This window comes from Etheostoma spectabile, chromosome 8, assembly GCF_008692095.1.
Source record: "Etheostoma spectabile isolate EspeVRDwgs_2016 chromosome 8, UIUC_Espe_1.0, whole genome shotgun sequence".
Lineage (NCBI taxonomy): Eukaryota > Metazoa > Chordata > Actinopteri > Perciformes > Percidae > Etheostoma > Etheostoma spectabile.
The window spans coordinates 24,259,070-24,275,756 of NC_045740.1; the positions used below are offsets into that span (position 1 = coordinate 24,259,070).

General features: G+C 42.2%; 1 protein-coding gene across 2 annotated transcripts in view; it reads right to left on the reverse strand.

The window, feature by feature from the left end:
• Positions 1-16,687, reverse strand: part of mbtps1 (membrane-bound transcription factor peptidase, site 1) — a 38,679-nt gene that overhangs the window by 12,886 nt on the left and 9,106 nt on the right. For both annotated transcript variants that reach the window (XR_004333147.1, XM_032524139.1), the window contains exons 3-11: positions 13,432-13,695; positions 11,344-11,544; positions 11,079-11,189; positions 10,433-10,542; positions 8,760-8,876; positions 7,873-7,940; positions 5,443-5,545; positions 3,939-4,090; positions 2,250-2,411 (exon numbers count right to left, since the gene is read on the reverse strand). Coding sequence is in view for 1 of the 2 variants with exons in the window: in XM_032524139.1 (XP_032380030.1) it covers positions 2,250-2,411; positions 3,939-4,090; positions 5,443-5,545; positions 7,873-7,940; positions 8,760-8,876; positions 10,433-10,542; positions 11,079-11,189; positions 11,344-11,544; positions 13,432-13,695 (1,288 nt within the window). In the remaining variant the exon portion in view is untranslated. The remainder of the gene's footprint in view (positions 1-2,249; positions 2,412-3,938; positions 4,091-5,442; positions 5,546-7,872; positions 7,941-8,759; positions 8,877-10,432; positions 10,543-11,078; positions 11,190-11,343; positions 11,545-13,431; positions 13,696-16,687) is intronic.

Below are 16,687 nucleotides of genomic sequence, written 5' to 3' on the forward strand. Positions count from 1 at the left end.
ATGTATCGCCAAAGGTGTTGCAAAAATCCAGACGCGCAGATTCGCCACTTTGTGATGCGAGAGAGCACATATATACACTACCGTTCAAAAGTTTGGGGTCACCCAAACAATTTTGTGTTTTCCTGAAAAGTCACACTTATTACCACCACCATACGTTGTGAAATGAATAGAAAATAGAGTCAAGACATTGACAAGGTTAGAAATAATGATTTGTATTTGAAATAAGATTTTCTTACATCAAACTTTGCTTTTGTCAAAGAATCCTCCATTTGCAGCAATTACAGCATTGCAGACCTTGGCATTCTAGCTGTTAATTTGTTGAGGTAATCTGGAGAAATTGCACCCCCGCTTCCAGAAGCAGCTCCACAAGTTGGATTGGTTGATGCACTTCTTGCGTACCATACGGTCAAGCTGCTCCCACAACAGCTCAATGGGGTTCAGATCTGGTGACTGCCTGGCCACTCCATTCCGATAGAATACCAGCTGCCTGCTTCTGCTCTAAATAGTTCTTGCACAATTTGGAGGTGTGTTTAGGGTCATTGTCCTGTTGTAGATGAAATTGCTCTAATCAAGCGCTGTCCACTGGGTATGGCATGGCGTTGCAAAATGGGATGATAGCCCTCCTTTTTCAGAATCCCTTTTACCCTGTACAAATCTCCCACCTTACCAGCACCAAAGCAACCCCAGACCATCAGTTACCTCCACCATGCTTAACAGATGGCGTCAGGCATTCTTCCAGCTCCTTTCATTTGTTCTGCGTCTCACAAACGTTCTTCTTTGTGATCCAAACACCTCAAACTTGGTCATCCGTCCACAACACTTTTTTTCCAGTCTAACTCTGTCCATGTCTGTGTTCTTTTGCCCATCTTAATCTTTTTCTTTTATTGGCCAGTCTCAGATATGGCTTTTTCTTTGCCACTCTGCCCTGAAACCCGAATCCCGCGCGCCTCTTCACTGTAGATGTTGACACGGGTGTTTTGCGGGTATATTTAATGAAGATGCCGTTGGGGCCCTGCGTCTGTTTCTCAAACTAGAGACTCATGTACTTATCTTCTTGCTCAGTTGTGCAACGCGGCCTCCACTTCTTTTTCTACTCTGGTTAGAGCCTGTTTGTGCTGTCCTCGAAGGGAGTAGTACACACCGTTGTAGGAAATCTCAATTCTTACAATGTCTTGCATGGAATAGCCTTCATTTCTAAGGATAAGAATGACTGTCGAGTTTCAGATGAAAGTTCTTTTTTTCTGCCCATTTTAGCGTTTAATTGACCCCACAAAAGTGTGCTCCAGAAACTCAATCTGCTCAAAGGAAGGTCAGTTTTGTAGCTTCGTAACGACCTAAACTGTTTTCAGATGTGTACAATGATGACAAGGGTTTTCTAATCATCAATTAGCCTTCTGAGCCATAACAACACTTGTACCATTAGAACACTGGAGTGATAGTTGCTGAAATGGGCCTCTATACACCTATGTAGATATTGCACCAAAACCAGACATTTGCAGCTAGAAGTCATTTACCACATTAGCAATGTATAGAGTGATTTTTTCAAAGTTAAGACTGTTTAAAGTTATCTTCATTGAAAAGTACAGTGCTTTTCCTTCAAAAATAAAGACATTTCAATGTGACCCCAAACTTTTGAACGGTAGTGTATGTGAAGTTGCCGTGACAGATTTGAGAGGTTGTAATCACTAAGATGTGGTTGGGATTGAAAATTAACCCGAGTAAAAAAAAAAAAAGTATACAAGTAAATGTTGCATTACAAGTTTGCAGCTGTCATTGTGTTCATGTAAATATCAATCAACCAATCAATATTTTTCTGTGACTTCACATTCAGAATACAGGTGTGTGAATATTTTCTACGAGTGCAAATTTAAACTTACATCTTCAGATTTCTTTTACAAGCTCTCACGTTTTTCCCCCCCTTTGCGTGACTTCAAATTCAGATCCTGTGTGTGCATATTTTTATTTACTTTTTTACAAGTGCAACTTTTTAAAGTTCCAACTTTTAAGTTCAGATTTTTTGTTCTGCAAGCTCTCACATCGTATTCTACAAGTTCTCCCATTTTGTACCACATTTACCTTCATAGGTAAGGTGTTTACATGGCGTTTGAGAAATCGGAGTATGGCTTTAAAACGAATATAATCGTTTTTGTACACTGCATGTAAACACATCCACTGTGAGATCCATGTAGCTGAGGAACAGACGTCGGTGCTGCTTTAGGATTTGCGTGCACTGAAACGGAAACATCTACCTGGCCTGAGGTTTGTAACTGTTGAGGATCTGGTAGGCTCTGATCAGGTCTAGCTTCCCGTGGCCCTGCTCGAACATGTTGACCCCCGGCAGCCTGCGGGCCGAGGCGATCAGAGCCTGTTTCATGGAGGCTGGGTTCACCAACTCCCTGTTCAGGACGGTGCTGGAGGACAGAGGAGGACAGGCTGGGTCAGTGTGTGGAGCTGTGAGTCTGCTGGTGTCAGATTCCAACAGTGTTTCATTCAGAACAGAATGGCACAGCGTGTGGCATTCTCCTGGGAGAAGGGAAAGGTGCCCGTTGTCAACAAGGGTGGTATGTTTAACCCGGCAACATGAGCTCACAAAATCGGCTTAGCTACAGCTATGCAACAGGAGGGCTTTGACGTGTAAAGGAGGTATAGTGACAGAGTGAGGATAATACCCGACATTGATCAGTCACACCTCCTCCCTCTGGGACACATTTCACTGGCTGCTCATGTTACTGCTCATTTAGCTGACGCTTTCATCCAAAGCGACTTACAACCACTATGTCATGTTGAGGTATCGCAGTGGGAATCGAAACTAGGTCTCCCACACCAAAGGCATGTGTCATATCAAGTGCACCATCACCTCCAACTGTTCAGGATTACAGCACAGAGGTACTGTATAATTACACCACCTTGAGCTTTAGAACAGCTACATGTATTCTCTCTCCTCCAAACTCCTCTACAGGTCAGCTTTAACAGCCCTCACTTGGACACTCTTCCTTGGAGTGTCATCACGTCAGCCTCAGAGAGCTCCAGACGTCATCTAAAACTACGCCACACACTAGTCACATCCAGTGACTCTCCTGCTAAAAGAGACATGTTTTCATGATTAGATTGCCAGAATAATAAAACATACACTGTACATTTTGGCTGCTTTACAGTTAAACCATTTACCTTTAAAATCTTTAAACTTCACAAGATTGTACCGGGTGTACCAATTATTTGCTGCTCTGTAACTGACCCTGGTCTCTGACTTTGTCAGGAAGGGGGGCTAAGGCAGAGAGAGATTTCCTCACATATATTGTAGCTGACTGAGGCCAGGTATTCAACCTAAATATCTTTTGTACGGACTAAAATGTGTCTGTAGCACTGAGTCTGGAAAACAAAGTTTACAAAGTGAAAAAGCCCCTCCCCCACCCCGAAGGGACTTAACATCTTCCAGAGAAAACACTGTTCACCAATTGCTCCAAACAGCTCTATTGTAGTCCAGCCTTTACGTCTGTGACGAACGCTCGTCACTTTGTAACACACGTTATAATGCTCACCAATCGCTGCTAGCGTGGCACGCCTTCGTACTCTGCAACTGATTACCTAGTTACTGTGCATGCAACTCCCAACAAACAGAAGTGAGATGCCTCACTCTGTAGCTAAAACAGAGAGCTCAACACACAGGGTGAAAAGAGGAGCTACCCAAATCTTTTCTGGTTCAACTTCAAAATACAATTATTGTACATAATACGAGCACTTTAATAATTCCCCCTGAGAGCAAGTATTTGGTGCGACAGCGGCGAGGAAAAAGCTTCTTTTTAGCAGCCAGAGACCTCGACAGATAAACACACAATTGAACAATATCTTGATAAAATTTCAAATGATTAAGACTTTGTAGCAAGCATAACAAGATCAAACTCCAGTCACTTAATGACAATGTAGTCCGGTTTACTGACCTGACCAGGAGAGTCACGGCACCAGCCACCACGGGAGAGGCCACGCTGGTACCAGACAGAGAGCGACACCCCTCCTTCAACCCTGATCCACGAACGCCAGAACCGTAGGTGACAATGTCGGGCTTCACCCTACCATATCCCCCCGGCAGCTCCTGTACAGAGATGGGAGACGGACACAGATCATGAGATAAAGACAGAGACTGACTGAGGTTTCTGGAGCAGCCCAGAAGGCAGCCAAACATATCTGCAGTCAATCCATTTAGATCAGGGGTGTCAAACCTAACTTCTGCAAAGGCCACACTGAAAAACAAAAAATCACATCAAGGGCCAGACATGTTTAGTTTATGAACATGCTTTTCAGGGGTGCATGATTCAGAAAATGTCATGATTCAATATTGACTTTTAGGCTCAAGATTCCATTCAAAATCAATTTTCAATAATAAAAAAAACAATTCACGTATGTAAATGTTTTTACCTTTCCCATGTGATAGTATACACGCCATTGTCACGTGCCGTGTTGTGCTTTGTGATTTGCCATTACAATTTTTTTTTTTTTATATGAATCAATTTTGAATCTGTAGAGCTTGAATCGCAAAATTAAAGGGAATCAATTTTTTTTGCACACCCCTAATGCTTTTATTTCATTGAAATGTCAAACATATTTTACTGTATGATTGCATGTCTTATATAGTCTTCTCACTTACAAGCTGTAATTCCCAAAATAAGTAACTTGGGGAAAATGTCGGAAAACGCAACAAACATCAGAAAAAGTAGCAAAAATGTTTGGCAAAAAGCGCCAAAAGCGTTGGGAAAAGTGAGAAGAAAAAAAAAAATCAGAAACATTTGGCCCGTGGGCCTCAAGTTTGACACGCGATTTAGAGTGTATCAAGCCATAGTTTTTAACTGAAATGCTGTCCCGCTTGATACACACCTACACACACAATTCCAAATATAAAATAGCTATTATTCAACACTAAAATGCATTTTTCAGTTCATGCTATTGTATCCAAACCATGAAGTCACACTCTGTCTCTCTCAGTCAGAGCCAATCTGAAGCCACGCTACAACTCTCCCAAAACTCCACTACGGTTGGAAATATGGGCATCCTGCAGACATTGGGTGTGTGATGTGACTGAGTGGTAGATGTACTCTACTGCACACTCAAGGCCAACAAAAATATTTGCACATAACTTGTTGGCGAGTAGGTGAGTGAGTGCTGTCTGTTTCTTCTGCCCTCTTCATGGCTGGCTGACAGTCGTTGAGGGGGCGTAGAGACAGACTGGATCAAAGAAAGTCCTACTCATATCCCAAAGCAGATGTTTCCCCACTGATAAAAAAGTGGTGTGCGCGTGTGGGCGAGTGTGAATGGCTGATGGGATATGGATGAGAGATCAGGAGCTTACGTTATGGTTGACCAGCATATAAAGCGGAGGTTAGATGTCGGCTCTAAAACTGAACTTTTCTGCCTGTGAGGGACTGAGTGTGTGTTCCTGGAGGAACTCACCCAGGTTGTCATGCCTCTGGAGGAAAACCTAGCAATGTTGTCCTCAAAGTCGATGCCTCCGACCCCGATCACATCCATCTGGTCTGCTGGGTTGTTCAGGGTGCTGAGAGAGAGAGAGAGAAAAAAAAACTTACTTTAATTTGTTGTTTACAGGAGTTCAATGAACAGTTCCCTGTTCCATCTCAGCACAACAATATGGTAGTTCAGAAAAAAAAAAAAGAGTCTAAAAAGTGTCTCTCTCTTATTTTGTACTTTTAATGGTATTTTATTGTTAAGGAACAGTAAGCAGATGTTTAGCAGGGTCATAAAACCCAGATGGCCAGGGGGCTCAATTGGATAATTAAAGTCTAAATGGTGTAGGGAAAGTAAGAACTGTATGCAAATTAACGAGGATGGCATTCAACAACAGAGAGATTCTTCCACACAAAGAATATTTAAAATGAGGAAAATATCCATTTGCTGCATGCTTGTGTTTTGTTTTTTACTGTCACAGTGTTTTGAAACTTTCGTGTGGCAGAGATGGAGGCAGCAATGTTCCCCGTTGACTGTACTGACTCCCACAGCGCATCAAATCGCTTGAAACACGATTGGCCACCGCAGCGGGATGTTGGGTTGGTCCAAACGTTGAATCAGTGAACTTTTCACTGCAGGGCTCTCCCATAGTATAGTGTGTGTGTGTGTGTGTGTGTGTGTGTGTGTGTGTGTGTGTGTGTGTGTGTGTGTGTGTGTGTGTGTGTGTGTGTGTGTGTGTGTGTGTGTGTGTGAAGTTGTGAATTCAACAATTTTGCAAAAAGTTGCAGTCTCACTTTAACTATTCAGAGATGTGTGCATCACTTGTGGTAACTTGCTTCTTTGGTAGTATTATTAAAATATCACTATACAGTATTTACTGAAAAGGGTTTCTGCAGGGGTTACAAATTATGAAAGTACAAAGGAAAACCAGTAGGTACAATATGGCCTAGAATTATTACACGTTTGTCAGTAGCTCCCAGCAATATACTATAATGCTAATGATATCATTCATTCAATTAATGTGACCTAGCATAACTTCACGCAAGTCTTTGCTTAAATCAAAACTTGCCCACTATGAGTCAATGAGTTTCCTAGCTAACATAGCCAGCAGTAGCAACAGTGTTAAAAGGTCAAGTGTGTAACTTTTTTAGTTGTTCATTTAAAAAATCTGTATTGCACTTCACAAACTTGTCCTTTTTTATGAAAATTGACCACCACCATCAATTTCAAGTATTCCTTTTGGCTTGAAATGTTACATTTGCGCTCGCATGAACTGGGGTTGACTTATAGACAGTTAAAGAAGTGGACCAACAGATCCCGTTGTTCTGGAAGGAGACCACAGAAGGAAAATAGAAGCCCTTTTCCGGTGATGGCTTGGCGTTACTGTGCAGCCTCCAACTGAGCTTGACGAGGTAGTTGTGACGTGGGTACCCTGTTTGAAAGTCGTAAGTCTTCTGGTAGCTGTGCCAAGAGAAATCTCAATCATTCCCAATCAGCAGAGACGGAGAGTGTAGGTATATGTTAGGAGATAACATAGACACAGGCTAATTACTGCTAACTAAAATGCTAGTTAACGTTAGTAATTAAACCTAAACGGAGGATGTAAGTCAAAACCGTCTGCGAGCTTCTCCTGGCAATACGGTTATTTGTCGACTATGCGGCAGCATTGCGCATGGTTATGACACAATCATTAGCCTATTTTTACAAAAACGTCTGCTACGAAGCCATAGAAGAAGAAGTAAACGTGGATGATCGGACGTTTTCTTAATACATTCTGCGGCGGAGTGTTGCGGTGGAGCGGGACAAAAAAAATCTACCGGGAAAATTTGCAGACCACCGGCCCTTGGGTGCCGGGGAGAGATAAATGTTGGGAAATAAGAAGCTGCTACGGCCCGCCGTGCAGGTGAGTTTGACCAGTGGGCAGCGGCGGCCGGAGCGGCCAGCGGCCGATCAGACCCGCCGGAGCAGCCTCAAAACACTACCAGCCCAATGGGAAAATTTCGACTCTTCAGATTGGCACTCCGCCTCATGCACATATATAAAATCCAAGTTTCAGGAACAGGAGTCTTCACCCAGAAAAAGCAAAAGGATACCGAAAAAGCAAAAAAACTTTTTTTTGAAGGCTACTGTAGCTGTAATGTGTGATTTTGAACTGTGTGGTGCGAGAGAGTAGATTGCAATATACGATGGCTAGATGGGAGAAATTCCTACACATCGGACCTTTAATACAGGTAGAATGATAGCAACCGGATAAAAATTGAGTACTTATTTCACTGTCTAAAGCAGGCAAGAAGAAATATTCAAGAGCTTTGTAAATAAAATTTAAAAGAGAAACACTTTAAGACAACTGAATTCAATGTTGTTCAAGCCTTTTTAAAAGACCTGCAGAATAATTAGAAGTGAAAGTGATTTGCGTACCCATACAGAGGTCCATCGTTGCCAATAGCAGAGACCATGATTACTCTGTTGGCAGTGAGCTCCCACACCTGTCAAACAAGAAAATTGGTTGGGGAATAAGATGGAATTTTCCCAATAGGTTTCACTTAATTACTACTTCAGAGTTTTCTTTACCGGGACTGCACTGCAGAGAACATAGTACAAGTGGGTCTTGTTGTCAAAACTGACTGCTTCATTCACACGCTACACTTTATGCCTAACAATATACTGATCCACGGTCCCATGGTTAGGTTTACGTGATACACAAAAGGCCCTGAGAGGGGGCAAACATCTTTGGGCTCTCAGCTTGTAACTTGTAAGTGCACATTTTACAGAGCTGAGTTCAATCGTTGCCATGCACGCGTCTGCTCACCTGGTTTGACCCGTTTGCGCAGTTTTTTTCCAGCGCATTAACACTTTGTAAAATGGGTGTAACTCAGCGGGAGAAACGGTGGTTATTTAACTATTTCTATGCCTTGACAAACATCTCAGGGTTTTACCTGGGGGGTGGGGTGGCAGTTAGCATGAGTGCAGATACAGTAAAGGCAATGAGTCTGTGTTAACTTATTCAACAGAAATCTGTGCATCTGTTATTTCTGACAATTTGCCACACAAAAATGCATATCATGCTTGAGTAAATTAAATCCTAATTAACAAAATTGTTTAAAAAGTGATATTTTTAATGAATCACCAAGAGAGTCCAGTGCAGCCTGACTCTGGAGATAAAACTCTGATTAGCCAAGAAGTCCTCTATGCTGAAACAAACCCTGCACCTGCTATCAGTTCTCATCTGGTTAATTATCAGTCAAAGCTGGCCAACTGCTACCATGGGACTGTAGCCTTCCTGAGTGTTTCTCTTTCTCTTTTACCTTATCAACAAAGGGGTGGTCCATGAAGTCAGGCCCACCGATGCTGAGATTGAGAACATCAATCTTCTTCAGGATGGCGTAGTTGAAAGCATCCAGAAACCACGAGGTGTACGATACCTGGGAGGTGAGGAGAGACACATTACATACTCATCACATGCTATATCTTTTCTGGTAAGTTGATCAATGGATCAGACAGTAGAACTACTGTGCACAAAGCTGCACTGGAGCATTTACCAATGATTTAAATAAACCACATACAACAAAGAAGTTGGAATTCACATCACTTGAATAGAACAGTGAATCATACATTGTACTAGTAATAACTAACACTGCTTTCCAATATTATTTAAAGGAACAGTTTGACATTTTGGGGAAATACATTTACTTGTTTTTTTGTTGAGAGTTGGAAGCAAAGATTGAAACCACTCTGTCTGCCCATTTAACATGAAGCTACTACTAGCAACCAGTGAGTTTAGCTTAGCACAAAGAAAAGAAACCAGGAGTAGCCACTGAAGGTTAAAAGTCTGCCTACCAGCGGCTCTAAAGCTCACTCATTAACATGTCATGTACCATGTTTTTTTTAATCCATACAAACACCAGTGTAATATTAAATGGCAATTTCTGGTTTTAGGGAGGTTATGTTCGACATAGTGTATAACTAAAATAACTATTTAATTAGTCCTTTAAAGGAGGATTTTGGTCGATTCCAACACAAGCTCTGTTGTATGTAAATTGGGAGTGCTGTCAGTAGAGAGGAAAACTAAACCAATCGGTGCTGCCTACACCGAGTTACCCTCCTGCTAGAGTTAGCACCCAACAGGCTTTAACAGGGCAAGTTTCAAATGTGTTTTTAGCCTCTAAACATGTTCAGATTGTCATTAAAAGTGCCTACCCATGTGCAGTGATTCCTACCCAGTGAAGACAGTGAATCTGACTGCTGTAGAGGTTTAAGAATGCAGAAAGCTGTGCTAATTCAGCTCTGTTTAGTTCCAGTGTTGAGACGGCAGTTAGAGAGCTTAGTCTACAAACTACAACACAGAAAAGAGACTAAACAAAAATATCAATTTAATGATTAAATAAGGTAGTGTCTCCAAACTTACCACAATTATAATATGTCTCCTGCTAGTTGTACTACAGCACTTACTTTTAAAAAATAAGCATATGCTTATTTTTGAAAATATGTTTGGATCTCTTTTTGGTGTTGTAGTTTGTGGATAATCCCAAAGCAATCCTCGCAGTATCAACACAGGAACTAAACCCAGCTGAATCAGCAGAACTTTCATGCATTTGTTTCACATCTACTGCAGTCAGATTCACTGTGTTCACTCAGAAGGAATCACTGCTCATGGCTAGGCACTTCTAATGACATTTTGAACATGTTTAGAGGCTAAAAACACGTTTAAAACATACCCTGTTTAAGCCTTTAGGTGCTAACTCTAGCAGGAAGATAACACGGTGTAGGCAGCACCGATTGGTTTCGTTTCTCTCTCTACTGACAGCACTCCGAATTGACAAACAACAGAGCTTGGTGCTGGAATGGACTTGAATTCTCCTTTAAGTCACCAAAACACAAATCATCATCTTCTCTAGCACATGCATTTCTTTTAGCTTTCGGTTATACTATACTGCTACAATAATGAAACACAGCGGTATGTTGAGGGCATGAACAGTACCTGGTTGTTGGTGAACACTCTGAAGATGTGCAGCTCTGAGTCGGGGGCAAAGCCTTGACACTCCCTCATACTGGCTATTACTCCGGCTACGAATGTACCGTGGCCCAGACCTGAAACACAGGACAAGAAAGTGATCATCATCATCTAGCCTTGGCTGGGGGTTAGAGCTTTCTCCACAGCGCTGCAGAGGAGGGTCTGGCTATCCCTCACAGCATTCCAAGATGGGAGAAAAACATACTCTGGTTTACTGGCCTTTCTTTAAAGCAATCCCAATCGTCATGGGTGGTGCTACGCACCGGGCTGAGCTGCAGTGGCGCTGCAAAATAGCCTCTGAGATTGGACAAGTAGTCTAGCTAGCTGTCTGGATTTACCCTGCAGCGATCTGAGGAGCAGTAAACCATAGTTCTCATAAATTCACCAGAGTTTAAAATTACAACACAAACAAACGAAGGGTAATGGACATCCGGCTGAAAAGAGTGACACCCGGTGGGATTTCCGGTGGAAACAGAGCTTTATCTAACAAGCGCCCACCAAAGCACCAAAAATATCATCAATAAAATAATTAACATGGCTGTCTTTAACATTTAGATTGCTAGTCATGAGCATCATCCATTAACATTGCCGTCACTAGGTTCCTCCTCCTCACCGTCATCCAGTGTCTTTTCATTAGTCCAGTTGGTCCTTTCCTTTACGTTCTTAAAATGGGGGTGCTTCTCACTCAGGCCTGTATCAAACACTGCCACCTTCACACCAGAACCTGTACATACAGGAGAGAGATTAAATCAAGAACTACAAATAAAGATGTCTTAGTTCTGTTATGAGCATTCCTCCATTAACAGCAACCCCTCATTTATCCCCGTCCCCTCTATGCTGGCCCTCTCTCAGAGCTAGATAAAGGTGCGAGGTCTAACCGGTGTGGCCCATCTGCCAGAGTACGTCTGCCTGCAGGATCTGCGCAACGTGGCGAGGGATGGCCCTCAGCAGACGCCGGCTGGAGTGGCGACCCGTGGCGTGCCAGAAGCCCGAGCCTAGGGACAGGCTGGTTCGTCGGAAAGGGCGGGATGACTGCCACGACTGCCGGGTGGCGTTGCAGGGTGCAGCAGGTTCAGGCGCTACAGAGACAGAACAAAAGCAACTGTGTTAAAGCAAAGGTAAAAATAAAAACTAAAGTGTTCTACATACTGTGTCCATGTGACTACAGTACAGGTTTGGATTTTGGGTTGGCAATGTTTGGGTAATAGATTCTAGTTCCAACGTTTGACCTATCTGTCCCCCGCCGACGAACCTGTCTCACATAATAGATGAGCGACGTATTTTTCTCTTCAGACTTTAGGATTTGAAATTCTACTTGGACACATTTTTTACTCATCCTCCATGAAGGGCTTAAGGAATAGTTAGATGCCCTGCTCCTGCTGTCTGCCACTACAGCCCCTGTTGCAGACAACCCAATCCTCCAGTTAACTTAATCATGCTCACCATTTTCTGATCCTCTGTTTCTCTCGCTTACTTTCTTTCCCTTCCTTATGTCTCTCTCGCTCCTTCCATATTTTAGCTGGGACGTGAGGCTGATCATGCAAGGCCAATTCTAATCTTTCAACCCAATTTGAATCCCTTGGACAGAAAAAATATCACGAGGTCTTTAGCAAAAAGAGCAGCAGAGTCCTGCAGGGTGTTTTTTAATGTAGGAGTAAAATGCAGAGGGGAGGTCTTCTCTCGTATCTTTCCCACTAATTCATTTACTTCTCTAGGTAGCTGGATCATGGACTCTGTATTGACTCATGCAACACAAACCCAGGACACGTAGTCTTACATTTCTCAGGTATTCCACTCTATAAGCAGCTTCAAGTGTTATCTAGAGAAATCTACATTCCCAGGAGGCCGAGTAAAGACCCCGCAAAAACTCTCCAAGCACTCATTGCTTGAAACATCACTTTTTTCTGTTTCTATTTTGTTTTTCAAATAACTCAATCCAAATAATCTCCACTAATTACAAAACTCAAAAGTCTAAACACTACAGTCTTAGATATGGCCTTCAGCAAAAGCTTGGATTGAATTAATTTAACACATGTAATGTAAAGCTGGTGCTTATTTCTGACATGCACTCATGCGCTCTTATGCATTCAGAATCAATTCACACACTAAAAGGAACATTCCACCGTTTGTTGAAATAGGGCTCATCATGGTCTCCCCTAGCTGTAGATAGGTGGGCCAACGCATTTTTTTGTCTCAATGAATGCATTGTTTTAGTCCGATACAACACCGGCAGCGCCGCCACTAGTTAGCTTAGCATATTGAATGGAATCCTATGTCTCCGGTTAGCATGTTGGGAGTAAATGTGAGCCAACAACAAAAAAACAACAACCTAATTACTTCTCGTGGCCTGAGTACAAATAGCAAAGCAAATTAAGACTAGATGATTTCCTAGGCAGATAAGTGATTTGGGACAATATTGGGTGGAACAACATGGCTAACCAGTGACATAGTCACCTAGCAACCTTAACCCTCTGCGTCTATGTGAGCCATTGTACAGTCCATAGCCTTTTCTACTGCATATAAAAATTGTTGAGGTTGAAGACAATTTTGTTTAAAATTTCTACTGATGAACTCAGCGTGTGTGTGATGTCAACCACTTGCAGTGGGGGAAGAAGTATTCAGAGCAAAAAGTAGTAATACTACAGTGTAAAAATACTCGGACACAAGTAAAAGTCAACATTTGACAACAAAAGTATTAGCATCAAAATAAATTTAGAAGGTACAAGATGCAGAGCTCTCCTCAAAAGACAGAGATATCACACACACACACACACACGCACACACGCACACGCACACGCACACGCACACACACAATCCTGACTCAACAAAGAGGCATTCTGTGAACTGCGGCAGACAAACAGCTTTCTGTATCTTTCAGAGTTTTATATTTCTTGGGTAGGCGTGCCAACCTTAGAAACACTGTGATCCTTTTTTTCTACACTATAACACCAGAAGGACAGACTTACAGGGAATGTATTTGAGCATGCGAAACACTTTGCGTTGCGGCGTCACCCTCTTGATGTAAGGGTGGTCTTCTAAGGTCAGCAGGCTGCTGGGCAAAGCTTGGCGGATGTGGACCAGCTCAAAGTCGCTGGGGAAGTCGGAGGCTGGGTTTTGTCTGGGAACAATGTGCCACTCCAGCGCTCGGTCCCCGGAGTTCCGCAGGGCGCTGCTGATGTACAGGCCGCGAGCTTTGGCAGAGAAATACCCAGTAAACGCTATGATGTACTCTGGAGAGACGGGGAGGAGAGAGAACATTACAAAAAGCAGATAAAAACAAATTGTGTATTCGAGTGTGCAGCATTTTATTGGACCCACAGTCCAATTAAAGCAGGTTCAAGCGCTTGTTTAGCCCACAGCCACGCTGCTGACTCAAGAGTCTCCACTCTATTTAAGAAATCATCTTCCAGAAACTTTCCCGGAAATTCTCTGGGTGTTTTTGACAGAAAGGCACAGCCCTTAGAAAGAGTCATAAAATGTACTGATGGGCTAAGTATTGGCACATTTAACAGCAGTTTTATTCCCTCTGTTTCATGGTGAAGGGTTTAAGGTTTATTCCAGGCGAGGGCTACACCCATCTCTGCTAACTGTACAATAAGGTTGTCTAGCCTCATCTATCCAGTTTACACATATGTCCAGTCTTAAGTGACACAACATAGCAATATATTGAAACTAAAATTTTGTAAAATTCAAAAGGGCCTTAAGGTGGAAATCTTATATCGCATGCAGGACTCGGTTGCGTCTTTGACAGTTCTTAGAGTCATCTGGAGTTGAAACGTCTGGGCTATCGTTCATGTCCTTAAGCCATTTTAATACAAAAGACCCAGTGTTTTCACCCAGACATTAGCAAAACATTCCAGTTTCATTCAAAGACCTGCGTGGTGAAATGCTGCTGTTTTATGTTGACAACGCTGGCCACCACTAATGTCTCACTCTGCTGCCTAGTAAAGGGACAGGCAGTGACATAGTAGGCCCATTAACCCAAGTTCAGATTAAGAAGATATTTGGCCCCCGACAAAACCAAATAAAAACCCGTCAGCATAACATGACTCAGCAAGCTAGCTAGCTAGCTGGTGGGAACCTGCTGAAGAGGTCTGGTGAAACACACAAGGAAGAAAACGCCCCAAAATATATTTTTTTGTCAGTTAATATGAACAATCAGATATTTTACTTTCTTTTAAGTTTCTGATTCCATTCAAAGTCCCTGACATTGAATAAACAACAAAAGCATCTGTTGATTTGTCAGTATTTATTTAATCTGTCAGAATAATACGAGGACAGAGCCTGAGTAGCAGGTTGTGCAAACTAGCTGGACGGTGCGTGCTACCTACACTGTTATGATTGCATCTAACTGAATTATGTTTGTCTTAATGCCCTTATACTGCACATGGGGCTGCATCTTTATATTCAGAGAGTAAAGGCAGATGTTAAGTACCTGCAACATTTTCAGTTTGAGTTGCATATGACCTTTGTTGCATTTGATTTTTATCTTTCACTCGCATCATTGTGGTATCTCTAGAACCATAGCAAGAATAAATAAAAGCATTTCTTATTGAAATAATTTCAGTCACATGCACGGTTTCCACCAGTTTACTGCAAGCCCTAAGTTGATATAAAAAAATAAAAAAAGATTCCTGTAACATAAAGAAAATTGGTAGACTTAAGCCAAAATTATACAGTCTACTAGCCGGGAGTTACGCGTTACAAGAGTAACGCAATGGGCGCCCGGATAACTCAGTTGGTAGAGCGGGTGCCCACATAACGGGGTTCGACGCCGACCTGCTTTGCTGTTTCAACACTGCGAAACATTCGTTCACGGAGAAACAAATGCCGTGTTATTTCCTGCTGCTGTATTCGATGGTTGAGGTGACTGCAGATACATTCGTGAGATGGATATTATTATAATCAGGAGTTACGTTGGGTTGAAGCAAGCTGTCCCGTCTCTGTTGCCGTAGTCCGAGCCAGAACCAGAACCAGAGACGGTAACAGGTGAGACAGTGCTCCACTGTAAATACCATTGGCTTTTATCAGCCTGTAGTGGAATGGCTTCAAATGACGACCAAACACGCTCGTCTTTTACTGTAACCATGTACTGGTCAATACGCTGCAGTTTTACAAACAACAAAGTGAACAGACGGACATGTTTTACTTCTAGCGTCTCACGTTCATCCCGGCAAGCTAGCAAGAGTACACAACAGACAACTTCACTGTAGGCTACTTCAAAATAAAAGCACTTCCTGTGACGGTTTGCAGTAAAACTAAATTACTGTTAAACAAATAGGACGATGTACCTTTTCACATATCCGCTGTAAATCTACTGTAAATAATGTAGATAGTGAGTTTTAATTACACTATAATTGACTTTATTGATCTAGTGGTGAAATTCACAAGCTAGCTGCCAAGTCAAACGTCCGTTTGACTTGTCCGTTCGACTTGTCCGTTTGACTTGTCCTCAAAATTAATGCAAAAGTAGTGTAAAGCATTACAATTCAGAGACAGTAATATTAACTCATTACTCTCAAATGACAGTAACTAGTAATCTATAATGTATTACATTTTGGAAGTAATTTGCCCAACACTGGATGTAAATGTCATCATCAGACGGTGTAGGCGTAGCCCCTGTGTGGGTGCCACGTGCGGCCAATTTGTCTAAAATGTATTTGCGTGTGTGTGGGACACGTCCTCCATACATAGTATGAACCGAGCGACTACACGTTCATGGTATCCACAGCTGTCCGTGTAAATGTCCATTCCAGAATATAATTGAGCCTTTAGGCTTTCAGCCTTTTAATTTCTCAGAAACTTACTAATTTCAAAATTGAAGTGTAGACAAAACAACACTGTAAAATTGGGATTTTGTGGGATTTTAAACAAACCGCACGCAACATTGACTTTGTGTGTTTGATTCAGAAGTTTTCTGCCGAAATACTTTTTGCCGAGCAAAATTTTAGAGTGTCTCGTCACTAAAAAGAGAATAGCTGGTCCACCTTAAAGGTCAGCCCATCTTAAGTGAGTGGGAGCCAACATTGTTGCTACCTTCCTGGCTAACCCCCTTCACAACTTGTTTTCCAAACCCTGCGATTATTTCGGTCTATTAGAAGTAATAATGAGGACTCTTCTGTAGAAAAAAAAGTTTTAAAATACAATTTTATATATTTGTATTTTTGGATGTTGTGAATCGATTCAGAATCTTAGAAGATAAGAATCTTTAATACCCCCCCC